This window comes from Anarhichas minor, unplaced genomic scaffold (assembly GCF_050575085.1).
Source record: "Anarhichas minor isolate MPS153535 unplaced genomic scaffold, ASM5057508v1 ptg000058l, whole genome shotgun sequence".
Lineage (NCBI taxonomy): Eukaryota > Metazoa > Chordata > Actinopteri > Perciformes > Anarhichadidae > Anarhichas > Anarhichas minor.
Genome location: NW_027466504.1, coordinates 13,810,631 through 13,837,689, shown reverse-complemented (window position 1 = coordinate 13,837,689; position 27,059 = coordinate 13,810,631). Strand labels below are relative to the sequence as shown.

Here is a 27,059-nt window from a genome sequence, read left to right as displayed (position 1 = left end):
AGTGTCCCAGTAAACGTGACAGTGAGCCTGAATGCACAGCCATAATTCATTGTATTATTTACACCTCTGCTTTTTCTAGTATGCAAAGTCAAAATGTCCTCGGTGAAAAACACATATTCCCAAACAAATAATTCCTTAGTTTAGATCAAACGAGGCACCCGGTAAAGGCTGGAGCTTTGAGGGCCCCTGGAACTCTCTGGAAATCAGCAGATTATTAATTAAAATAATCATTAGTAGCAGTCCTACATAATAGTATATGAGCTCTACCTCAACCAACAACAACGTTCACATCATTGAATGAATAATAATAATCAAATTATATAATATATAATAGCGTTACAGTTATACTTAAACGCTCATCCTACCAATACATTTAACATAGACTACCGACTGTAATAAACAACCATAGCAAAATGTTAAACTTATTTCTTCTCAAAACATTATTGGTCATATAATTCAAAATGAACCCCTGATAGTGTGTGATACTTTAAATCTGGACCCATGGCAAAGACTTTATTTATTTATTCTATTTCATCTATTATATTATACATTGTACCAATTATACATTAGTATTTAAAATGATTATCTAAAAGGCACTAATTAAAACAGAAAACAATGATAGGCATCTGAAGCCATTAGCAACAAACGGATTGACAAAGTAATACAACATTGGAATGATATAATAAAGCACCTGTGCCATATGACAACAACCTTTACTTGTACCAGAGTATGGTACTGTGTGGTATCAGTGGGTCTACTTTTACTTTTTTTAGGATCATCTTGTAGTAAACTCCTCCCACTTCACCTTCGGCTTCCAGCCTGTCAAATACGAGCGGAGTGAGACATCCTACTTTTCTCCAAATCAACTCAGGTTGATTTGTACTTTCAATGTAAGTTTAATTTGCTTGATAATAACTGAATGTTGTCGACCTGTAGTATAGTTTAGTGGAAATTGGAAAAGTGATTGTAAAGGGCTTAGTGTTTGTTTTACACCGGACAGGTCTGTCCGGTGGGGGTGTGGTCTGTTCCAAAAAGAGGCGGGGCTAGAATTCCAAACTGGAATGAGTTTCCTCCCGCTACGTCACTCTGGGATAGGCCGCGAGCTACCGAGCAACGCTGTCACTCAACGGGGTTTCGGGCTGATCACCTCTAGTAAGCAAAACCTTTTTAAAAATAGCTAATAATCCTCGCATATATGTTTAATTTGTTTTATCTTTAGTCTACTCACAAAACTTGAGGTGTTTATTTGTTTTTTTTAGTATTGCCTCGCACTCGCAATGAGCCGTTTCAAAGTTCTAAGCTACGCTCGCGCAACTACAACGGAAACTTTAGTCGTGAAGGCCGTGTTATTGTTATTTGTTGCAACAGGTCCTCGAGACGAGATATTGTATTTAGTTCTTTGGACATGTCGGTTGTATTAACGAAGTGACGATGTGTGCTTTGTTTTTAAAGCAGGACGGGACTCCAAGAGAGAGAAAGTAGAGCCGAGCCCACCGCGGGTTTACAGGCTCTGGATTAAAGTGATCGGTCCCACAGCTTTCGTCGAAACTGCCCGTGTGGATTCATGCCGTGTTGGTGATCTAGATGCGGTCCGAAGCTAAGATGATGCCGGTGAGTTCATGCTTCATTTACATGGCTACAAGTTTAAACGTTGTCCTACGGCTGAACATGTCCGTTTAAGACAGTGTATCGGTAACACTGTGAGTTACCTGGACATTTAAACTGACGTGGTTGCTGCTCTGTGTCTGTGGTCGCACGGGTTTCTTTCTGAGAAGTTCATCAGCTGTGACAGATGTGTGCGCGTGTGATCGGTGCATCTGGTGAGAAGCTATGTCATTTATTTGCTTTCTGGGATGATTTTACTACGGACGGATATTTTCCATGTAACGCTAAACCAGTCAAAAGTCCCCTGCGTCATAGTGCCATGGTGTATACATGTACATGGTGTATCTATAGCCAGTCTTGGGATAGTAGACATTTAGCTGACTAAACAGTCTTTTACTGGAGATGCATTTATTGTACGCTTTGTTAGTGTGATGCACAACAAGCAGAAGGCTTGTCCTGCCAAGTATGGATGGCCCTAGCTAACCTCAGCTCTGGACTCCTGCCATGTCATCATCATCATCATCATCATCATCATCACCCCCATCATCATCATCAGAGGTCCACGTCTCTTGCTGCAGTGAAAGTCTCTCAGCACTTTGTTGGTGCATGTAGAGAGGACAGCGGACATGTGGTCTTCTTCTATGTGCTCACTGTAGAGAAATAAGCTTCCCAACAAATACAAATAGTGACAAGTTATTTTTTAACAAAGCACTTTTACTTCTCTGTTGTCACTTTGCCTGCTTGCTGGTTCAGAGAAGTGATGGTTGGATCGGTAACTAAGCCTTTAACCCAGCTAAAGGTATTGTGCCTAGAATGTATTTAACTGAGAATCTCATGGCAGATAAGGCTGCAACCAACGAATGCTTTCATGATTAATCTGTAAATTTCTGTTTGATTAATCGTTGATTCAATTGAATGCCTTAAAGTAGTGAAAAGTGCCCTTCACAATGTCCCAGAGCTCAAGGGAACATATTTGTATTGCTTGTTTTGTTGTACCAACTATAAAGATAGTCATGTAACAATTATATAATACAGAGAAAATAAGCAAATTTATTAGTATTTTGGCATTTCTTCTTAGTAATTGACTTTAATGATTAATCTGTTGTCATAGTTGTAATAATAACAATAATAATATTCTGTTGATGGTCTTGTACCATCTCAAAACTAATGCCGGGTCAGCACCAGAATGTTTACTTTATGGAAGAAATGATGTCGTCATTATCCAAATGTAAACACTGTCGCAATTAATATTTTTGTCTCAGCTTCTGCGGTTGATTGTGGAGCCGTACAACACGCACGTACACTTTATTTACAAGGAAGGTAACAACTCATGAACGCTCCAGTGTAATCCTCTGTCGTAGGAGGTTATGGGTCCACTAATGATGCCCGTCTCTGCTTCCAGTAAAACAGCTTGATTAGAGAATTAATCATCTTAGCCGCGGAGACGGTCGTATTTGGATTCTCCTGTCTGGTGCCACATGGTCATTTGTTATTGCCAAGCTCCGTTCTTGTGGACACCGATGTATAAATTGTGCATGTTTTCATGCAAGATCTGTTTCTTTATCGGCCCCATGAGACTTTGGTAACGACCCTCTTTACCCCAAACATGTCACCCGAGAATAATTCTGCATGTGCGGTGTGTTTGAAGGAGATAGAGCTGCTGGTGGTGCCCGATAAACACAAAATGGCCTCTATATAGAACCGTCTGATGTGAGGTATTGTCTCAGCCCCGTGACCCTGCTTTATACAGACCAGGGGCTCGGGGGTAGTAAGAATGTAGTGTCGTAATTACCGGCTGGGATGGTAAATAAGGGGTCACTGTGTGCTGAACACAAAGAGCTGCAGGAACTCTTTAGCAGGGTGTTGTGTAGAGCACATTGTGTGTGTGTGTATGTGTGTGTGTGTATGTGTGTGTGTGGCAGCACCCTGATAAGAGATGCTCAGCCTTTATTGAACCACAGCGAGGTATCACTCATTTACTCTTGATTTACTTTTATCTCTACTTAAACCAGGCGTTGTCCTGCAGACTTGTATTAATCCCACATTTGGGCTTGAATTCTCTGCTGGCGTATTAACTCGTATTACATTGTTGTGTGTTTTTTTTTGTCAAGATGAATTATATTCGATGGACTCTTCTGGCAATATGAAGGAAGAGAAACCAAAAAAACTGGAAAAATTTCTGCGCGCTTTCAGATTTGAAATGTTGCAATAAACATATTACTTCTTCATTCCTCTCCCATGACTCGAGTTGCTTGAACTTTTCTTGTGCCTTTGCCACATTGTTAGTTGTGCATTCTTGTGCCCACACCCATTTGTACCATTTCTCAGCTCCACCGCAACAAATCTCACCGTTGCTCGACTTTGTGGCGATGTTGTGATGGTGGGAAAATGAGATGATGTTCTGGAAGCCTGTGTGTCAACAGAAACCCGAGAAGGCTTTGTGTTCGGTCTGTGGGAGAGTACGCGGAGGTTACATAAGCTGACTCGTCGGTGATAGCCAAGGACTGTCAAGGGCAATGTTTTGACTCTTATTAGAAGAAGAAGAGTTTTTGGTATGATGACTTAATTAGCCGAAAAGAGTGGCGCAAAAAATCCAGCATTGATACTTTGCTGCCAACCCACCAAGCTGGTTATCTGTGTCTTCATAGCACTGAGGAGCCGGTTCTAACATTTTGTCCACAAGATTTAATCCTCACCGGGCAGAACAAAGAATATTAGCTGAGACAATTGATAATGTGTTACCTAACTTTCTTGAATGCACACTGAAGCACCACACCTGAGTCACCTGAGCAGGTATCGATTTACTGACCGCGGAACTGTTGAGTGACTCCCGTCTGTGAGGAATCCAGGTGAAAGGCTGAGTTACACACTAAAGTGGGACACTGCCAGAGAGACCCCCTTTTCAAGCAGCGAGGGCCTTGTGACAGCATTGTTTGAGGTTGAAACACTGGTCCAGCCGTGGGGAACAGAGGGGCCGTGGTTCAGAAGTGGACCCAGGGTGGTCTGGGAGTCGGCCTTCTAGGAAACATATGGCCCCTTTTTCACCAGAGAGTCCCAGGAACTAAAGGTTTGCACATTTGAAGAACAAAGAAGATAATAGAAAATTAAACTAATAACAGAAAGCAGTTTTTGTTGCATGTAACAAGACAACAATACAGTTACATAGTTATTTATAATTTACTGCTGCGCTGATGGATGTTCTTCTGACACCGTTTCCTCCAGCCAAAAAGTAGCGAATGTTCCTGAGACTCCGAAAAGTTCCTGCATCGGAAAAAAGTGCTTTTGTACTCTGCCTCCTCTTCTGCTTCACCAAAGTGTCTCTCTTCATTTGTCAGATCAAACGCATCATCGGTGTGCTTTTTTTTTTTTTTTTTTTTTAGGAAGCCAATTAGTGTGTCTGCCACATTTTTGAATCGCTAACTCTTTGCTTTTAGTTTCCCTCTTGAGATAAGTGATGATGAAAGATTGTTTTGCGTACAGTAAGTTATCGTACAACAGACTATATAGAGGTTTGGGTAATTTAAGTTTACGTTTATGATCTCTAATAGCCTCCAGCTATGGCTTGTTACTCTGAAGAAGGCCGGGAACAAAGGACACATCCTCTGCTTCGTTTCCCTTATCTCTCAGATAAGCACACGTTGGGATGGAAGACATTTGCCAAAGTGTAGATCACAGTGCGATAGGCTAAGCACTGCAGTGCAGACCGAGAGAAGAGGTCGTCCTGATCGACACACTGAAGCTGCAGCTTCAGTGTGTCGTAGAAGCTGCTTGTTTTCTTTCCCTCCTAAATGCTGCAGCTGAATGAGGCTTCCTGTGCGTTCAGATTCCGCCTCCCGTTTGTTGCCCCTGACCTTTTCTCCCTCACCCCCTCGTCCCCCTAATGCAGCATGCAGGAAGCGAGAGAGAGATGAAGAGGAATAATGCATGGGAGAGACAGAGAGAGAGAGTTTTCTGCTGCCTCGCCTTTTTGAAGGACTGCTCTGCTGGAACTGAGTCAACTCTTGAAGCGGTGGCAGGGAGAAGAGGGAAGACGGAGGTGCTGCTGCAGTGTCTTACTGACCGGCTGTAAACACATTCAGAGGTGACTCCTTCAACCAGACCGAGCCCACTCATTCGCTAACCACAGCAGTACGCGTAATTGAAAGTGTGTGGACAGCAGTGAGACCCCTCAGGTGGTCAAAGACACAGTCCAGCCCCTGTTATCTTCTGCTGCTGTCAGCCTGCCTCACTCTATCCACCTCCACAGCTGTCCCATTTCTCTCCTCGGCATTAAATCACATGTTGTCTGTGGTCGTCAATTCCAGCGTGTTATATCAAGCCGTCTGACACTCCGCCTCATTTGATCTGACTACAGCCACGGTGCTCCTCCAAGGCTCCTCTATATACACACAGAGTCTAAATATGAACCTTGATATTGTGTTTTGCACAATATTCATGAACACACTCAGATATTGGGCTCTTTTCTCTTTGGAGCATAATGCAGGTTTATGCAGGTACATTGTTGTGAATCCAACACCCTGAAAGGATTTAGCTTATTTATAGAGGACAACGCTGTGGCCTTCACTTCAGCAACGTTTTACCTACTGAGAAATTAACATAATTGATTCATAATTATCACTACTTCATCAGCAGGAGGTTGTCATCAAATCTACCTGGGACCGTAGCGACACAACAGTACGATATGCATGGGTGAAGTTCTGTTTGTGATTTAATAAAAAAGTGTGTGTGTGTGTGTGTGTGTGTGTGTGTGTGAATCCTCAGTAACGGGATGAGTATATCCTGATATTGCCGAGTAATTCCATTACAGTTCAATCCCCTCGTGGTTTTGTCTATTCTTGGAAATGGGAAACTGCAGTGGCAGACAGTTTTGATAACACTTAACTCAATATGGAGCCAATTGCATTTGGACAGTGATCTTGAGGGGCCGATGCGTTAGAATTGACCCTCACAAGGAGAGAGAGAGAGTGCATCGTCAAGGTGGGACACGCGGGGGTTGATGTGCTACTGCTGGAAGTAACATCATCAAAAGATCATTCTTCTACCTTCATTTTCTTTGGACCTATCCTGTATATTTGCACTCTATTGCTGCAGTGCACAAGGTCCTTATCTGAAGGATCGGTGGGAGTGCCACACACACACACACACACACACACACACACACACACACACACACCAGCATAGCATTCCTTCCTGTAATTGGCTACAGCTACAGTGTTGCTCTTTTAAACTCTAGTCATTTCTGAGTCCTCTGTCTAAACAACCAGAGAGGCTTGAAAAGCCGGTTCCCCTCAGGCCTGCAATCAATGGCATCTGCTTCATGGCCCCTCTGGCTTTAATTGGAGAAGGAATCCAAATTGCACAGTAAAAGGCCAAATCAGCATCTTCTGGGCTGTAGGCGTTGTAGCTGATATCTTTTAGTTTATTGCATAATAGTCCCGCACCTCCCCGCAGGGACTGCGTCTTATTTCATTTCACACAGGACAGAAGCGTCGACAAAGAAACCTGTTTCCGTGCAATAACCCAGAACAACTGTTACAGTATACCTTTTGTGTTTTTGCGTCTCTCTTTCTTAACCTCTCAGTCAAGTACGTGCTGCCAGCTGCAGTCACCCCTCTCTCTCTAAGAAGTGTTCTTATTACAGTGTCTTTTGTCTGAGGGTTTGATGTTACACCCTTTCATCTCTGAGACACACTCTCCTATCTGTGTTATTAGAACAGATGTTCTTAAGCATGAGCCATTCACCCTAAAGACTGTAGTTGTTTTGTTCCAGCCCTGTCACCACAGTAGCTATTTTTATGGATGAACCAGGCTCTGGAGTGTCTGGTTATGAGAATGAACACCTGCATACTCTTGGGCCTTGGTTACCTGGAAGCATATTCCCTTGAACACTTAAGGCATAGTGGCTGTAGCTCTATCAGCAGGCTATTGACTTTAAGCTTCCTATTCCAATACTGAGCCAGTAGTCTGTTGAAAGGCTATATTTTCATATAACGGATTAACTTAATCCCAGAGATATAGCCCCAATGAACCAGCCTTATAGCGGCACTGCTTTGAGAGTATCTACAGCGCGGGCTGCAGCGTTAACGGCCACATGTCTTTGCACTGGCTGCTATAATTGTCATCTTGCAATTGTGAGCTGTCACACCAGTCCCAAACCCTGGGAGACAGATGTGACTTATCTGATGCTGTGATGGAATTAGAAATCTATATCGTTGTGACAGTGAGCAGCAGCTCGTCCCTCTCTCCTTCCCCACGGCGATCTCTTTGCCCTGTCTCAGGTAGGCAGGAAGTGCAATTCAGCAGCTGCTTCTGTCGTCCACTCTGATAGACGGAAGGCAAGTGTAGCACATTTCTTGTCAAATGTGATATGTACGTATGTGTCCTATGCAATGCAAATTGGTTCCGCTCAGCTCCCTCCTGGTTGTGTAAGGCTACCGAACACGATTCTTTCTGGTGAGCAGTTGTGTGTCTTTTTTTAAATAGGCTGGTGTTGTTGTTATTGAGCTGTTTTAATTTCACTCGCTGTTGTATCTATGAATATTTAATGACCTCTCAAGTTGTTTGGCTGACTCAAAATGAGGGGCACTCTTCTAAGGCACCTGAGGCCGGTCCCTTTAATCAAGATGGCAGAGGCTCTGCAGTACGGCCTTATGGGAGATTGTTTTCTCATATTGACAAACTCTATATCTGTTGTTTACACACACTGATCTGCTAATAATAGAAAGTCAAAGTGGACTTTCTGCTGTGTTAAATAAGACAGTAATATTGTGTAATATGATAAACGGTGTATGAACATTATCTTTCAATATGAATACAGCTATAGGAGATACAAATATATGAATATTAATGCGTTACTTAACCCTATGTATTTTGCATATATTTAATCTACCCAGAGCAATATGAATATGCAAATATGTACAGTATGAACATTAGCCTGATTACTTGAAATAATTAGGTAAATGTTGCACATGTGTGCGATACCTCAGTCTATAGGCCGTGGCTGCGTGCATGAGGTGGATGAAGGTCGGCAGCAAAGTGCTAACTCATCTGGATGGAGGCTAGCTGGGTAGCGGTGGCCCTGGATCATTAACTTTAGTGCTGAACAGAATTGGCTTCTAGTGTAGGAATCCCTCCCAGGACTCCATTCCCCTCCCGTCCATGTGTCCTGTCTCCTCACTTTCTTTCTCTCCCCCCTCCTTTGCTCTGTTGTTTCTCTTTCACTCTCCAAATATTAACAGGGTCATTTGAATGTCCTACATTGCCGGGAAAGTTGTGACGATGTCAGCAGCTCTGTGCTGATCTCTCAATGGCAGACTACATGAAACTGTTGTCAGTCGAGGTTTTATTTTGATTATAGCCCCCTTACGATGTCATTTATCATGTTACCCGATAACGGTTTGGTTCTCAGCGACATACCTACAAACCGTAAAGCTGTTCTGAGAAGCAGGAAAGGAGAAGTCTTTGGTTTTGGCTTTGTTCTCCGGGGTGGTCTTTCACTAGGAGCTGTTGGGTCTTATATGGCCGGTGAGGAATACGGGGTCTGTACTGTAGATTACCGACGAGGATGACTCACTGCTGACTCTCTCTATTGATGGGGCATCTTTCATTTACATCTCTATGGAGCAAACCAGTTGAGTCAGACCGCTGCCCCTCGTTTCCACCTTCACCGTGAAGAAAAGAAAATTAAACCTTTTCCGGTTGTGTACGTTGCTAAAGAGATTTAGAGGACGCATGTCACCTGACCGCTCACTTGGTAAGCTCCATTTGAAGAAGAAAAGAGGAATAAAGCCATTTATCTTGAGGCTTTTGTGCTTTTGCGCTGTGCACCCCACAGTTCAAAAGCAATACTTTTTGTTTCTGCGCCGTGGCTGCAGCTGCTCCGCCCCCCCGAGCCCTTTGTGCTCGTGACCCCGCTGATCTGATCTCCCACCATGGCCCCCTGTAGGCTCGGCTGTTCACGGCAGAGTGCTGAGAATAGAAAAAAACCTGGCAGTCCAAACCTGGAGGTTTAGGACGCAAACAATACTATTCAAACAATCACACACTTTCCAGGTTATTCTAGTTCTTGGGCTGCTGATTTTTAGGCTAATACAGAACGTTTCAATAAGTTAAATTCGTGCATTGCCCCAAGACGGCTATGTTATGTCCTAATATTGGTTTTATTACGGCCTTGTCAAAGGTCTCACTCTCCTTTTCGTGTGATGACATTACAGATGGGATCATATTCCCGCACAGTCCTAACAGCGTCGTACATCTACATGAGACATGTTTACTGTCTGTGTTTGTATAGCTTAGGATTGCAGAACATTATGTTTCACTCCCAGAGGTGTAAATAGATTGTGACGGCTTTGAGTTTGACGTAGGTCTTCTGTCTTTTTTTTAAAATTATACACACAATGCCTGTTATAACTATGAAGATAAATAACAATAACAATATCCTGTACAAGTATTGATTTGAGAACTCCTTTTGAAAACAATGCAGATGTTGTTAAAGCTTCAGTTTGGAATGTGACAGAAATTCCAGCTTTCGGGGCGCTTGCTGTCAGACGGCTCAATTTTCTGCTCAGTGTTGTTGTTTTCCCGCAGTAGCTGAAGGCTTTCACAGCCCACTTCTTCAGCTGTGACATCTTCATTGAGATAGTACTTCTTTCTTTTTTAGATAGTCCTAAACCGGCCTTCACCATCCGTCAGTCACACACGGACAACTCAAGAATCGTGTGTGTGTGTGTGTGTGTGTGTGTGTGTGTGTGTGTGTGTGTGTGTGTGTGTGTGTGTGTGTGTGTGTGTGTGTGTGTGTGTGTGTGTGTGTGTGTGTGTGTGTGTGTGTGTGTGTGTGTGTGTGTGTGTGTGTGTGGAGATAGAGAGATCTCTCACAGTGGTGACAGCACTAGTTAGCACTTAGATGACATGGGGTAAAGGGGAATTCTGAGAGCTGGCCTCCGATGATTAGAGGAATGAGAGCTGGGAATAGATACTGTTTTTTTTAAATATATATATATATATTATTATAGCTGTTGTTCCTTTCAGATATGCACCCCTTTACGTTAACCGGACACGATCTAACTAACGGGTTGAATAAGTCTTCTGGTTACTTTATGTAAAGTTGAATGCTGTCATATTAAGGTCAAGACTGTAGCAGTACAAAGTGAAACACACACACACACTCCTGTCTTCTGTTGTTATTTAACCTCTCTCTCTCTCTCTCTCTCTCTCTCTCTTCCCCCCCCCCCCCCCCCCCCCAGATGTTCCTGACAGTATACCTCAGTAACAATGACCAGCATTTTACTGAGGTCCCCGTTACGCCGGAGACGCTGTGCCGGGACGTGGTGGAGTTGTGCAAGGAGCCGGGAGAGGCCGACTGTCACCTCTCTGAGATGTGGCGTGGATCTGGTGAGTCCAGTCCTCATCCATCTACCCACAGTGAAGTGGACATGGGATTTTCAGTCACATGCTATTTTGGTCGTGGAATATTCTGGATGTATCCCAAGAGACTGGAGTCAGTGTGCAGACACTTGTTTGTCCTCTTCCTTTTAATTAGAGGGAAATTGCTTTTTCTGAAGTAGACCATATATGGAGATTAGCTGTGTGGTCAACTGCTCAGTAATTTCTTTTTGAAGGGCTTATCTCTCTTTTGGGTCCACAATGCAAATGAAGCAGAGCCCATAATCCCCGTAACAAACACAAGCAGCCAGACATCTCCCACATCTCTCAGGTGGAAGGAGGGGGGAGAGAGATCTCATGCTTCCCCTCTTTCCTCCGTCTCTGAGAGTCACAATCAAAACTCAAGGAGCCAAGCTTCCTAGCTGTTTCCATGGTGACGCTGCCATAAGACTGAAGAAAGTGCCAATTATTGTTTGAGTACTTCCTCAAGTAGTCTGAAAAGATTGTCTCATTTTGCTGCCGTTTCTTTACAGACCACTGCTGACATTTAGCATCACATTTAGATGTAAAGCTATTAATAAACCGAATATTTCACCAGTCTTCTGACTTTGTTTTTGCAGTCGTGCCGTTTATGCACCGTTTATGCATCCGCTTCATTGACCTCTGCTCGACTGTAATGTGTCGGTCCATTTGTGTGACGAAATGGTCTTCAGCAGGTTGAAGACGATGTCTGAGGAATGCACGATGAGCCCTTTGGCTCAGTACCAGACACAATAACTGACAACACATCACAGTTGTTTTCCCTCGAGGTCGTTACTCACAAAGATCAACTAGGTGCAGAAATTAATCTCCTCTGTGTTGGCCAACAGTGTCGGGCAACAGGATTTTACAAAGCGCACCTGACCTGATTGGTATAGTCGCATGTTGAAATGAGTTTATGGGTGTGCTTCTATCTCGCTGACATATTTGTGTATTCTGTCTGCAGAGCGAGCTGTAGGTGACGGGGAGAGGATGCTGGATGTGCTCCAGCGATGGGGACAACACCGGGCAGAGGTGCGCTTCTTCCTGCGTCACAATCGAGCCCCTGGCAGGGAATCGGGTAAGAGTCCCATCTCCAACACACATACAGGTTAGAAGCGAGGGTTTGGACGGTCTCTCGCATACGAGCCATGATTTGGACGAAGGCATTCCCCAGAGAAAAGACATTTGACACCAACGTAGTAAACTCCAGAGATGCCTGCAGCCTCTGAACGTACACACATCCACTCTGGCGTTAAGGATTCATGAAAGCCTTAACATGACAACGATGGCGGTACTCTGAACACTGCTTTATCCTGGAGAAGGGTTTTATATTAGCAGGCCTCACATCTTGAACAAGCCTCATTTAGCCGTACTGTTGGAGGCCGGGGTGACCCGGTCACATCGTCATAAGCCTGTTACTTTTCAGTTTTCTTAGGAACACAGAAAACTCCAGTATTTTGGTCGTGCGCTATCCTCTCAGCTCCCAGTTGCGTAACTAAGCTTACCCCTCACAGCTTGAGTCTGGCCCAGGGATTAGATGGCTGCTTTCCCTTCCTGTTATCTTAGCTCGCTCTTGTTTTCCCACACTGTTAGCTTAGCTCTGCTCAGTGTGCGTAACACAGAGGATGGGTTAATGTGGTCTCCTGTTTCTGTGGTGTTGATATTATTTCTGGACATAGTATTGTACTGTACTCAGAGTCAGTTAAAAGTTCACACTTCCTGTTGTTATGCCGGTGTTTTCTTTTTCACCGGGTCAGAGGACTAAATGTATTCTCCGCTAAAGTGAGCTAGCTAAATACCTTCACACTCAATGACACTTATTGAGCCTTAGCACTAACACTAACCAGTGCATGTATTTAACATGCATTCTGTATGTCAAAGGTCATCTAAACCCATGATGCACGCTAAAGGGCTTTGGTCGTGGGCCAAGGCTTTAAGGATGAGATCTGGATTGCCAGACCCCTCCTCTCAGCCACCAAATGCCCGTAGCATTGTAGGATATAAGTGCATTTATAAACACAGACAAGCACCACACAGTTGTTGGACCCACCGCCAGACGATTATGTATTAGGTTAAATCCCGAGATTACTGCAAGTCACAAAGAACACTGATCCCAGTTGTTTCCCAGAGGAGCTAGGATCATTCAGCACTAGCCGTCTACTGATCCGCAATCTCCTCTGCAGCAAGTCCAGAGAAGGCCGTACAGTGTGTATACCCATGTTTGTTAGAGACAGTGATGAGGCCGTCGCCTTAGATGAAGACCGACAGTAGATTGTGATGTCTGATTGAGTCTTCTTTTATGTTACTCAGGTGGGCCAAGAGGCTCCGAGCAGAAGAGGAATGGAGTGAAGGGTCCTCCAGACAGAAGAATGGAAAACGGGGTGAGTTTGTGGGTCTTATGTTTTAGACAATTCAAAATACTTTCAGCAGGATCGTCACATTGTTGAGAGAAGAACTTTGATTTATTCTCACACAATATTTCATCTGACCCACTGACAACACCTTATCCGTACTTTAGCACACATTTTATTTTATTCTTAAGTTTAAGAAGAAGAACAAACGCGTTGGGACTCATTTACAAAGACTTTTTACTGCCCATCATTGCAATAACATTGCAGTCATATCTTCACTTACTAATCGCAAGTCGAAGATGTTTTCGATGCATCTCCACCGACGTTTTCAATTTTATTCCCGTCATGTGGGTCACAGATTTTATCATTAACATAAATTCTGTGAGCCAACAAGGAGCCAACGTGATTATTTCCTAAAGGGTACTAATTAATTCAATTCAAAAAACACCCTGCGGTGTATAAATGCAAATGAAAAATTAATCTTTGCATCATAACATCGAACATGTTCAATGAATCCTGAATCCAAAATGTCTTTTTTGTGGAACTACAAAGGGATTGCTCCACCTATGTGCTTGTCTGCTGCTGCCTTTGCTTTCCTTCAATGCTACACTTGCTTCCTTGTACTAGACCTTGAACGACTGTCAACAGAGTGTGTATTACAACACAAGATGTGTCTATTGTCACTCTATCAACCTCAGGTGGCAACAACACCCCGGATGGACATGACGCTGGCCGAACTACAAGAGATGGCTGCCAGGCAGCAGCAACAAATAGAAAGTCAACAACAGCTCCTCGCCTCCAAGGTGAGTTAGGACGCAGCGCAGGATGAAAGGGGAGGTGGGGACCGGTAGAGAGACGGGTGGATTCAGGGGATGGAGAGGTTTAAATGGTGGAGATGAAAGTAAAAGCCAGAGAGGGAGAGGGAGGGGAGGGGGGGGGAAGAGACAAAAATAATGGAGCTAGATTAAAGAGGGGGGTAATTGGGATAGAGTGGGGAGATGGTACACAAAAGAAAGGTACTGAAACAAGTCTAGTGCACTTAGGGGAAACTAGAATGCTGAGACAGAGTGCACGTGGTGCATGTGATAGACGGGTCAGATGAGTTTTTGATGGCTGCAGGTGTAGTGTTTATAATTTGAGACGCCTGAGACAGCTGCCTGCCTTTGATTCTCACTGTGCAGCACTCCTCTCATATTTGAAGCGCCATTTTTTTCCTTGTCTAGGACTTGTTTCTCATTTTGCTCAGGATTTATTGGTGACTGTGGGAAAGAAATTTGACAGAAAACAGGACGCGCTATAATGAAATACTTGGCTGACCATTTTTCTTCCTTCTTGCTGAGGCACCTAAAAATGTTTCTGATCTGCTGATCCAGAGATATCCACTGTATTAAGATAACTTAAAAAGCAACTTGTGTCTTTTCTGTTTTGTTTCTATACACATGCTTCAATACGTTCTGCCAGTTGCAACCAGTGTCATTAATCCTTAAGCGTTCTGATCCAATCAACTTTTGTCTGCGAATGATTTAGCAAGCCAAGGAATGTAGCTCCAGACAGTCATGAACACTGACGAGTCACTCTTATAAGTAAACAAACAGGCATTACCATCGGCACACATCATCCGCTACAGTCCCCGACAGAAACTGTGTTCTTTCTCAGAACCTGTTTGGGAGAGCTAGGACAGGTGTTCAGAACAGTGTGTCAGAGTTCAAGTCTGACTATTGGTTTTGAATGTTTAACAATGTATAGCTTTCCGACCTTTGCTCCACGCTCCGCTCTTCTGTCTTTCCAGGAGCAACGACTGCGCTACTTGAAGCAGCAGGAGCATCGGCAGCAGCAGCAAGCCTCTGAGCAGGAAAAGCTGCAGCGCCTCCGAGAGAACATCGAGAACCAGGAGACTCGGCTCAAGAAGGTCCGGGCCCTCAAGGGCCAAGTGGAGCAGAAACGCCTCAGCAACGGCAAACTGGGTAAACTAATGGACTTAATGGATTTTATGAATGGGTGCCTGCTCGGGATTTAGAAGCATGTACAATTTGATTTTAATATATTAAGACACACTCCTTTTGACTTTCTGTCTTGGTGATATTGTTTCTCACACTTCCCTGCCTCCATCATCTTCACACCTTCTCTTCCTCTCGTCTTCATGCCTCTCCCTCTCCAGTGGAAGAGATCGAGCAGATGAACAACTTGTTCCAGCAGAAGCAGAGAGAACTAGTGATGGCTGCTTCCAAGGTGGAGGAGCTTGGCCGTCAGCTGGAGTTGCTCAAAAATGGCAAAATGGAGAACTTCCACGACAACCAGAGCTCTGTGGCTGAACTAGACCGCCTCTACAAGGAGCTACAGGTGTGCAGAAATAATACAGACTCCATTCAATTCAACACCAAAACAAAATTGAGCTCCAAAGACGGCATTTGTTTTAAATGAGCACAAACACTGAACGTATGTCTCGTCTTTGTCCTCATCTTCCCCGGCCAGCTGAGGAATAAGCTCAACCAGGATCAGAACTCTAAGTTGCAGCATCAGAGAGAGGGCCTGAACAAACGCAACCTGGAGGTGGCCGCGATGGACAAACGGATCATTGAGCTCCGAGATCGGCTGTGGAAGAAGAAGGCGGCGCTGCAGCAGAAAGAGAACTTGCCTGTAAGTATTATTACGCCACAACAGCATAAAAAAAACATTCTCATAACCTAATACAGAACCCCCCCCCCCCCTCATCTCAGTATTTTGTGAACGTTCAGTTAGCTTTGAGTGTTATTCTGTCATATATGCAAAAAAAAGTGATGGAAATGTTTTTCATGAGAGCTCCCCCTCATGGCCAGATATTAAAGGATGTTTGTATCTCTCTTTACACCCGGAAGCCTCAGATGCCCTGGCATTCAGAGCTCGCCCATGTCAACGTAAGCTATCTCCTGTGTGGGGAAATCCCAAGTGACCCCCCCCTCTCTCTGTCGAGGGAGTCCACTCCTGTCCGCCTCTTTCCATTCTTTGATCTCTCTCTATCTGAGATGGCTGGTGGGGATTGATCGCAGGGTTGATCATGCACACAGAGTTGCATCTGAGTTTACGCTCTCAACTTCTTCACTCGGCTCTGTTTTCAGTCCCATTTGGCGGAAACAACTTCTGAAGATGAGAGAGAGGAGTAATGAGTGCAGGCAGGCAGGAATGTCAGGGGAGATGCTATCTTATTTGGCTCCACGGACACAGGAAAAGGCAAATAATCAGTTTAGTAACAGCAAGAACCATCTTAATAAGAAAACATTGGCTTTTCAAAACACATTTGACATAGCAGGGTCTTTGCACTAGCTGTAATTGGTTTTCAAGTTTTGGCTCAGAGTTCGCTGCCTGGTGTCTCCTCTGCTCCCCTCTCCACTTTCCAGGAATTGTTTTGAACACAGGTTGCCTTGGGACTGTAAAGTAGAGTCAACAGACTTGTGTGGAAGAAGAATTAACATATTTACTGCTCGAGGATGCTTGTGTTGGGATAGCAAAGGTGTAAGGGTGGCCAAAAAGAAAACATAATCATTCTGATTGGATGATTTTATGTTTTACCCTCTCATTAACACAAGTCACTTTACTTTGTCCTCTATGCAGTCATTTCTTTAATTATGTATGTAATTAACCCTAACTATGTACTCCTGATGGGGTCGACTTCCTCTCAGACATAATTAAGGGGTTCCATTGGCCTTCACTATTAACTTTCTTTCTTTCAACCAAATTAACCTTCAACCAATTAACCTCAAAGATTGATTTTAATTATAGAACACTGATTCATAACTTTGTAGTGCAAATCACAAAGCTGTTTGTATTCAATGCCATCAGATTATTTTCTCTGTGTTTTTACCTGCTTTGCCAAATACAGTGTACACGATCCTAAGTGACCTATAAGTTAGAACGTAAATAATAAATGTAATGGATATTTAACAAATCCTTCTGAAGCTCTGCTGGAAGCCTTTTAGATAAAGTAGCAACTTGCACCTCTAATCCAACTTTAAAGAAGCCCAACTTCTCTTTTGATGTCCCTTCGACATCCATAGTAAAGTAGGAACAGAAGAGAGAAAGGTGTGTGTGTGGTTTAGAGATGAAGGCCTGAATAGGCCCTAGTGAGGAGGGGATTTACCAACAACCCTGCCTGGAATCATAATGACTGGGCCTTTTTCACACTAGCACAAAGACACACTCCATCCAAGCTGCTCTCTCTCCTCCAACCAAACAGCAAGCGTCCGGCTGACATCACACAACACTGACTGAAGAGAGGTAGTCCGAGCGCTGCCACATAGAGGCCATCCTGCACCGGCTTAGAGTGACACAGTTCAGGAGACACTTGGAAAATGCTCGTTAGATTCGAAAAAGGGGGATTATTCGGTGATTTGAACTGCTGTTGCATGTTTGTGCTTTTTTTTCAAGAATGGCTATCCCGGTAAAGAGAGGGCTTCAAAAGACACTCATCTTCAGGTAACTACACTAGAATTGGAGCTGAACACGTGCGTCTCTTTTCTTTCTCACCTGTTCTCTTCGGCATGACTCGGCACATCAGATTCCATTTAGTTATTTTTGGGCAACGTGAGCCATGTTCATCTTGTCTTAAAGAGACAGCTTGTCGTAATGACGTTAGCTGTAGGATACGTTTTTGTCAAGGAGTTGTTTTAGAAAGCTTTTAACCCAGGTTTACAGGCGTTTGTTTTCTTCTGTGGGATGTTGTATCGATGACACAGTTACTGTCCTCTAACTTCAAAGCCTCAAATTCAGCTGCAGGATGTAAGAGGTTGTCCCGTCAGTGAGGATTTTACATCACCTGTCCAATATGGAGAGCCCTCTCCTATCTTAGCTGCTTTAAAATCCCTGCGTGATTTTCAATTGCAACACGTTTTATGAAAAGCAGCATGCTAATAACATGAATAATGAATAAATCTGGGTAAGCTGACTCATTCTACAGCAGCAACAGTAATCCATGCATTTTCTTGAAGCAATATGGTTATTCAGTAACAAGTAACTGCCTTACAGATCTTTAAACACTTCCACGCTAAGCAGAATCAATCCTTTCGGTTTGAGTAACAACACGGTTGTCTGGCGCTACCCTCAGGCCTAAGTTTATATTTATATCTAAATAGTGTGTTCTCTCTTTCTGCTGTCTGCCGTAATGCAAGTTGCTTAAGATTGCTCTCGCTGACCTTTAGCCGCTCTAACAGGCTCCTCTGATCCTTCCTCCGTGCAGGTTCCCTCTGAGGGTTCAGCCGGGCAGCAGTCGGGTCCGTCTCGCGTGGCGGCGGTTGGCCCGTACATCCAGTCGTCCACCATGCCCAGGGGCCCAGTGAGGCACGACCTGCTCGTCAAACCGGCCTACCCCGACGGCACCGCCACCCTTCTGGTCAACGACCCGCAGAGCAAGGCCGGCACAGGTGAGCACATCGTTTGCAGCCTTTCACCCTCTTTTCCTTTTAGGGTCACGACTCAAATCTCTGACTTGGCGATCCTTCACTTTGTCGCTTCTTTCTTCAACTCGATTTAGCGCTCCCTCAGCAGCAGCAATTTTCAGATCACAAACTTGAAAGGAGAGATTCTTTAACTATTGTTCCCTGTGTGTCGTTGTGAGTGTCATCATGGAATTTGGTATGTTATTTGTTGTTTTGTTTTTAATTGAAATGTTACTGCATTTCCTTGAGAGACTGTCCTGCCTCCAGCAGGAGCAGAGGAGTCTGGGACAGCAGCTGGCTGTGATGTCAGTCTGAGCTCAGAAGGTATCTAGTTACTTCCTGGATGGTGTGGTGTGACCCAGTATTGCGGAGCCTGAACTTCCGGTCTCCTTACATTTTCGAAATAACTCTTGATATGTTTTGCAGTGAGTGAACCAATTTTTGAACCATTGCCCCCGGTGTGTGTGTGTGTGTGTGTCTCTTTATGCCTCGCTTCTTTTAAAAATCAAGTTTGAGAAACGGTACAAAGTAAGCTGTTGTTCCACCAGCACCGTAGCATGTGTGCTGTGTAATGGAGTGGAACTGAAGTCTGTCAAAACCAATGACGGACCAGAGCAACATATCCCACTTACAGATGTTCTTTGTACCATCTAGTCTCGCTCTCTTAGACCTAAATCAGTCCCCCAGTGGATAGTGGGCCAGCAGTGTGCTTTATGTTATTAAAAATGAATGATCCAACACAAGAATTAGAAAAGCCCCCCCCCCCCCCCCCCCCCCCCCTCCCTCCCTTATTCCCCCTCTCACTTCCTCATCAGTCCATGTTTTCCTATTTTAAAGCATTCCACATGCAGGAAGTAGAAGTAACAGGTTTTTCCCAGTCTGTCATGATGTTGCACGCAATTATTTCTGCATGCTGAGTTGATTTGTAGTACGGGCAGAAGAGAGATGGGGATGGGCGGAGATGCAGAGGAATCTGCTCGTAGTGTGCACCCATTCCCCGGTTCTTCTCTAGCTGGGACGTTGTACATAGAATCAGGCAGGCTCCTGGGGGTTGTGCTGGTCTCTGCGTGGCCCCTCAACGGGCCCCTGCATGGGCCCAGCCAACAGCTGTCTAGAGCAAAGGAGGATTTAGAGTGCTAAGGCTACTTTTGTCTTTCTTGTCTTTTGAATGCATCTTCCTCAGAAGCCATGTTCTTGCTTACACCTCTGAAAGAGCTGCGGGCTAAGAGAAAAGGTACTCACCGTTTGTGGCTTTGTGTTTATTCTTCACGATTGATTCTCACTGAAAAAGATGAGCTATTCTCATCATTTCCTAGCTGGATCTTTGGTCCTGTTTCCTTGTTTTGCTGCTGTTTGTTAAAGCGTGTTTGTTGAGCTTTTTCCTCAGTTCTCTTTCTGTCGCTCTAAATGGGTCAGTTGGAACAAATACATAACCTTCAGTTGAACTGACATTCTGTGCGGATTCTGACCAACTTGGTGTGTGTGTGTGTGTGTGTGTGTGTGTGTGTGTGTGTGTGTGTGTGTGTGTGAGAGACACCTCTTGAGAGGGAGCATTTAGCTACAGTCTGCAGGCTTGTTTTACCATCTTTTATGTGATGCTAATCTTGTTAGTTGCAAGAGCCCCGTGCTTTTGTGGCTCATCTCACTGTGGATGTCTGCGAACATGCATGGCCACTGGCTGGGTCTTAGTCAGTCAACCAAAACAACAAATGATGAGTAACAAGAAAGGCCAAATGCTTCAAAATTAAAAAAATTTAAAAAAATCAAAAAAATCCTTGATTGTTTGTTCTGTGTGACTCTGCATAACACACAGCTCTGTGTTTGTTTATCTGGATAAACAATGGCTGAAGCTAGTTTCCAATCTGTGTACTGGTCATTTGTTTTCTTATTCTTATGTAAAAAAATAAATGGTATTTCATACTAACATTAAATTCTCTCCCTTTTTTAATTTTTGCTTTCTTCTGTCTGGCATCTCTTGCCGGTCCCACAGGCCTTCAGCCATCCAAGCTGGCAGACTGGGGCTCTTCAGGTCCAGAATCCAACGGTCATGGTCCTGCTTCAACACTGCCACGAATGACCTCTCACTCCAACTCTAACACAGAACAAGGTACGAGACAAACACACATGCACATACAGCCTCTCAAGAGATACGGCACTACAAATCCTTACTGGAAGGGAAACTACAGTAATGTGACAGAACAACAGCTCCCAAAGGGGCTTCTGGAGTTCTTCTGTTCTAGTCCCACTGTGTCTGAACATGAGACGAAACTGATTACTGCCTCTACTTGTGGTTTTTGCATAGATGAGACGGAACAGAAGAGGGACAGGAAGGTGCGTCCATTTTCCATGTTTGAGCCAACGGAGGTTCCCACCACCTCCCTCCGCAAAAACCAGAGCAGCGATGACCTGGTCAGGGATGCTCAGGTGAGGGGGAATGGAAACATTGTCTTTACATCCTCACAGTAAAAAAAAATCTAATTTAGTAATTACCAACATTAATACATCTCTCTCTCTCTCTCTCTCTCTTTCTAGTCTGCTCCCAAAGCTCCAGTCAAGGTGCCTCCTCCTGTTCCCACTAAACCAAAAGGCCCCGGTGTCATGCCCTACGCCAAACCGGGTCTCAACACAGGCACCTTCCCCAAAACCAAGCCCCACAGCCAGCAGCCCCAGGCGGCACAGGGCCGCAACCCTCTCACGCCCTCACAGAGCCAGACACTCCCCCTGCCCTCCAAGCAGGACACTCCACCTGAAGCCACCGTACGGCCCTTCACCCCAGAGCTGCCCTCCTCCAAAGACGGCAGCATGAGTAAGCCCCAGACCGTAGCGGCCAGCTCCATTTACTCCATGTACACCCAGCAGCCGGGCGCAGGGAAGCCCTTCAGTCAGCCTGGTGTGCAGGGCGCGCTCATCAGGTCTCAGGGCCGCACCAACGGATTTGTCAGTGGTAAGAACATCCAGTTGTAACTTTTTTTTTTTTTCTTTTTAAGTTTAGAGCTTGAATAGTTAAGGTGACACAGATGAAATGGGGTCATTCTTTTTTACAAAGTGTATTTAGATTACATGCAGAAATAGAGGGTCACGCCTTGAATTAGACATAAATCCACTGCGAGTCATCTCTAGTGAGAGTATAGATCCTGTACACAGTATCCCTCTGGGTGGAATAAAAATGATATCTGAAGACTGGCTAGGTATGATGTAAACAAGGGTTAAGAAAAGTGCTGTCTTGTGTCACTTGAGATATATTCACCTTAAGGTAAATATACCCTACTGCCTGCAAGACAATATTCACACGCCACTGACCAGAGGAGCAGCTAGAGAGGCTGAGCCATCTGTTAGATCTTCACTCTACAAACACAGGCAACCGAACCTGCAGCTTCTGACTGTAATAGTGGAAATACCATGGAACAAAAATACTGAGGATTTTCATGTAATCCACGCTAGCTCTATAAAATGAATACAATAGTATTTTGCAAAGTCATATAAGAAACCCTCCTGACAGAGATGCAATGGAAGCCGTGGATGGAAAAGACAAAGTAGAGAGTCTAAAGTCTGAATAGATAGCACAGAATAAGTTCAATATGAGTATATAGGTCCAGTATAATTACGTAAGGTATGACATGCTATTTAATATATAAAAACTGATTATGTAGGTGTGTATTGCTTAATGTCTCAACGCATAAGTTCAAAGACAAATGACCAGAACAGTACATCAAGTGCATCTAAAAGCTGATATTCGCATCAGGTGAACATTCTTGACCAATGCTCTCTATTAGCAATGATTTATATTTAATACAAAAATGTCATTAGGCTACAGGTTTAGAAACTGATACAAAAGACAAGTAGTGTATTGGAGGAAAGACTATCTTTATCAGATCCGTCTTAACGGGGTTTATCACTGCGTAGCGCTTTACTGACCTGACACTAGTCTCACAGGCTTGGTAAGTCAGGTGGCAGGGTTAAAGTACGGGATGAAACCATTAATTAGCATGATGACTTTCATTTTGATATCATGAGAGCACAGGGTCAGTCCCTACGTCATCAGTGTGGTATTGTTGGTATCTCTGAAGACATGGCCGTCATGACGTTTGTTTCCTATCTCTGTTTGTAGTGTATGGTAAACCAGTGATCCCCGGTGGAGGCTCCCCACATCCAGAGAACCCTTACACGGACCGGCGCTCCCCCGGCCTAGAATCCGATGTTGACCACAGTGGACCCAACAACGTGGGTCCCAGCCCATCTGAGGTTCCCCAAACTGAAACGGAACGCACCCCCCGGCCCCTCAGCCCCACCAAGCTGCTTCCCTTCATTTCCAATCCCTACAGGCATCAGAGCGATGGTGACCTGGAAGCCCTGAGGAAGAAGCTCTACAATGCCCCGAGGCCCTTGAAGAAACGCAGCTCCATCACTGAACCGGAGGGTCCTGCGGGGCCCAACATTCAGAAACTCCTCTACCAGAAGACCACGCTGGCAGCCATGGAGACTGTGACTACGCCAACCTATACTGGTGAAGCAGAGAAGGCGGCGGAGGGGTCAGCGGGGCCACATGGTCCGAGCCGTCCGAGTGGTGCAGAGAACCGCCCATCGGAGACGGGACAGACTCTGGAGGCAGGACAGCTCCCGTCTCACATCCCAGGTGCTAAAGTGCCCGTTCCAGGCCCCGCTGAACAGCCCAAACTACCTTCAGCCATGCACCAGAGCGAGGACATTATCCCCCCTCCTCCCCCATCCCACCCGGCCCCCAGGCCAGATGACGCTCTTTTCCCACCTCCACCCCTAGCTGGCTCGGAGGATGCAATGGCCAACCTGCCTCCTCCGCCTCCAGACGGCTTCCTGGAGGAGTTCCCCCCGTACCCACCACCCCCATACCCCAGTGGAGGAGAGCAGGACAGCTTGGGAGAGGACACCTTCAACATGAAGGCGCCTGAGGTCACTGGCCAGGTCACGCTGCCACCGGTATGAATCACAATTATGATGCCCAGAGTCTACAGTATAGATTATCCTTGTGTGCTTTTGTGCTATGTGTGTTTTTAAATCCCCTCACATGTTTGTTAGTACCACAGCGACAGGTCACGAGTTACAGTTCGTACACATTCTAGTTTTTAATGACCTGCTAATGACCAGTGACCTGGTCTGATGTTATATAATTTGATAATCCCTATCAAGTACTGCTATTGTTTCTGGAGAAAAATGGGCCTTATTCTCCTTACGCTAAGCGGATACCCACCCTACTCTCCCCCGTTCTGTGTTGAAAGCAAACACCAGTTTACATGTTCTTGTTGTTAATCTCCTAGTGAAACTCATTTAGTGGATTTATGGTGAGGTGGCAGGTTTACAAACCAATGAGAAATAAACATTATGACCCATTTCCCTCCTTTTGTCACCTCCATTTAAGACCCATTTGGTTGCATAATCGTGGTTTTAGAGGAACGAATTTGCTTCTGGATAAACTGGATTAGAAATGCATTTAGAGCTGGAAAACAAGTCCCTCCTTCTGCTCTCAGTCCAGATTGAACCCAGCAGAGAGTGGACGCACTTCAGGATGAGACTCTCACATCTGAGAGTTTACATGTCTCTGTGTTTGTAACGGCTGTTTGGGATCGTTTGTGTGATGCACCGTTATGATTGTGTCTTTAGGGAAAGAGGACCAACTTGCGCAAGCTCGGCTCTGAACGCATTGAGCACAACATGAGAGTGAAGTTCAACCCACTGGCTCTGCTGCTGGACTCTTCTCTGGAGGGAGAATTTGACCTGGTCCAGAGAATCATCTATGAAGTAAGAAACATTTATGTATTATAATAACATGGTTATAATGTTTAAAATCACATCAAAAAGTAGTTTTGTTTTTTTTTACTTGTTTTTCTGCAGTGTTAGTCAGCTGTTGCTGGTGCTGAAATGAAACTCTTTTAACTCATTGTGATTCCTCATTCACAGGTGGAAGATCCCAGTCTGCCCAACGATGAAGGAATCACTGCCCTACACAATGCTGTCTGTGCCGGACATACAGAGATCGTCAAGTTTCTGGTTCAGTTTGGTGTCAATGTCAATGCTGCTGACAGTGACGGCTGGTAAGTTCTCAGATCAGTCCAAACGGTTATCAATAGGCTACATGTTGTTTTTCAACTTAACTTTGAGCATAATCTAGCAGTATGAGCTGGTTAACAACAGAACTACTCCTAGTGGTTGCTGTTTCTCATCTCCCACTCTCGTATCCTCTGTCCTTACCTCCTTTTTCACCCACCCTCTAACACAGGACCCCTCTTCACTGTGCTGCATCCTGTAACAATGTGCAAGTGTGCAAGTTCCTGGTGGAGTCTGGTGCAGCAGTGTTTGCTATGACTTACAGTGACATGCAAACGGCAGCTGATAAATGTGAAGAGATGGAGGAAGGCTACACCCAGTGCTCCCAGTTCCTCTACGGTCAGTAAAAGCGACGTTATTATTTTTTATTTCTTTGTTTTTGTTACGCATGCTTTGTTCCTTATACTAATTTCAGTTTAATTCTGTCCTGTGTCTTATGTTTCTGTGAAAAACTCACTATTAATTTTTCTTCTGTTATTTTAAATCCGTGTACCCTAAGGTGTGCAAGAGAAGATGGGCATCATGAACAGGGGAGTGGTCTACGGTCTGTGGGACTACAGTGGTGAAAACCCCGATGAACTGATGTTCCACGAGGGAGACTGCATGACCATCGTCCGAAGGGAGGACGAGGACGAGATAGAATGGTGGTGGGCGCACATGGCTGACACCGAGGGGTACATTCCCCGCAACCTCCTCGGGGTGAGTCACGAGTCACTGAAACTGTAATGAAGACAAGCGTGTGTTTATTATGTCATGAACAAATGTGCATTGTTGACATTGTTGTCTTCTTGTTGTCTCTTAACAGCTCTATCCCAGAATAAAGCCAAGACAGAGAACCTTGGCTTAAAACGCTGCGCATTCCAGTGTCCCAGAACTCTCCAAAACACACACACACACACACACACACACACACACACACACACACACACACACACACACACACACACAGAGGCTTTAACAGACTGGGGAAGAGAAGGACACTGCTATAATGAAGAGACGGAGACAGACCAAACAATATGAAGGATCAACTATGAACTCTTTCTAGCACTTTTTTTTCTGTATCTACGACAGAGGGATTCTCCCTCACTTATTTTTCCAGGCCACACTGTGTACTGTGTACTTAAGACGCTATTGACATTGTTTCCCTTTTATTCCACTGTTTTTGCTGTTTATGTAATTAGTGTCTGAAACTATTTCTTAACGGACAGAAACACAAATGTTGGGATGTAAATGGAACAAGCGGTATTCTTATTGCGAGACATTTTTACACATTTGAATAGTCTTTTAAAACTACGTGGGGCTCTACAGTGCATGAGGCGAACAAGTGGATGATGATGATGATTTAAAAATGCTCCTTTACCGTGACAATCTTTGGGGCGCCTGTTTTCTTTCCACCATCACTGTTGAGTGACTGTGCCTCTTCATAACGGCACTAGAGGTGTAACGTTTCAGTTGTGACCGTCACTGTTCTGACTAAACAAAAACAAAATGAGATGACTGGTGGAAAGGACCGGCGATGAAGCTTTTGATTGATCTGTTGCTGTTTGTTCTGTGGTCTATGAAACTCAGAAAGCCAGTCTGCTTTCATACATTGTGGTTGAGATGCCATAGATACTGTGTATACATGTATTTCTGTCATAAAAAACAAACTAGTGAAAAGTTACTGTAGGAATTATATTCTTATGAAAATGGACTTTCAAGCTCATTAGAAACCCTTTGACCAGGGAGGAGATGTCATGCAGTATGAAAAATAATATTTTATTACAGCCATTTCATGACGATATAATATTGTAAGAAGGCAAGCGTGATACCAGAAACCTTTGTAATAATCGGTAAGCGAATACGATGCTACATCCTAAAGTCGGAGACAATTTCTCAAGTCAAATAAAAGATAAAAAAGATGGAACTTATCCAATATGACTTCACAGTACCCATCACTAATCTGTCAATGCAGATGTATTTATTTTTGTTACTTTTTTCTTTAGCCCTTTTGTCAGTACTATAACCACAGATGTACTGTAGTATTTCAAACATTTACAATAAAATACTTTGTACTAAGTTTTTATGGTCTGCTTGTATGACTACTAATACAGACCGGATTCCAGTTTTCTCATCGTTGTGATAAAGGTGAGTAGAAATATGTTGCTCTCAATGCATATTGTAGTTTTGTTACACTGTCGTTGCTGCCCTCTGCTGGACCGATGAGGACTGTTCA

At 44.4% G+C, this 27,059-nt stretch overlaps 1 protein-coding gene across 6 annotated transcripts; it reads left to right on the top strand.

Annotated features, from left to right (window-relative positions):
- Positions 1-934: 934 nt before the first annotated feature.
- On the top strand, positions 935-26,907 carry tp53bp2a (tumor protein p53 binding protein, 2a). 6 transcript variants are annotated; one of them, XM_076077048.1, is made up of 22 exons: positions 935-1,152; positions 1,456-1,611; positions 10,848-10,995; positions 11,972-12,085; positions 13,318-13,388; positions 14,057-14,161; positions 15,148-15,322; positions 15,517-15,698; positions 15,831-15,995; positions 16,214-16,252; positions 17,760-17,807; positions 18,568-18,751; positions 19,950-20,000; positions 20,757-20,873; positions 21,069-21,190; positions 21,299-21,710; positions 22,875-23,719; positions 24,401-24,538; positions 24,698-24,831; positions 25,017-25,183; positions 25,344-25,543; positions 25,650-26,907. In XM_076077048.1, the coding sequence occupies exons 2-22, from the start codon at positions 1,585-1,587 to the stop codon at positions 25,689-25,691; spliced, it is 3,486 nt and encodes a 1,161-aa protein (XP_075933163.1). In that variant the 5' UTR covers positions 935-1,152; positions 1,456-1,584; the 3' UTR covers positions 25,692-26,907. The 6 variants fall into 6 exon arrangements, with proteins under 6 accessions (XP_075933163.1, XP_075933161.1, XP_075933164.1 ...); XM_076077046.1 differs by having other exon boundaries at positions 1,453-1,611; XM_076077049.1 differs by lacking the exon at positions 16,214-16,252 and having other exon boundaries at positions 936-1,152; positions 1,453-1,611.
- Positions 26,908-27,059: the final 152 nt, after the last annotated feature.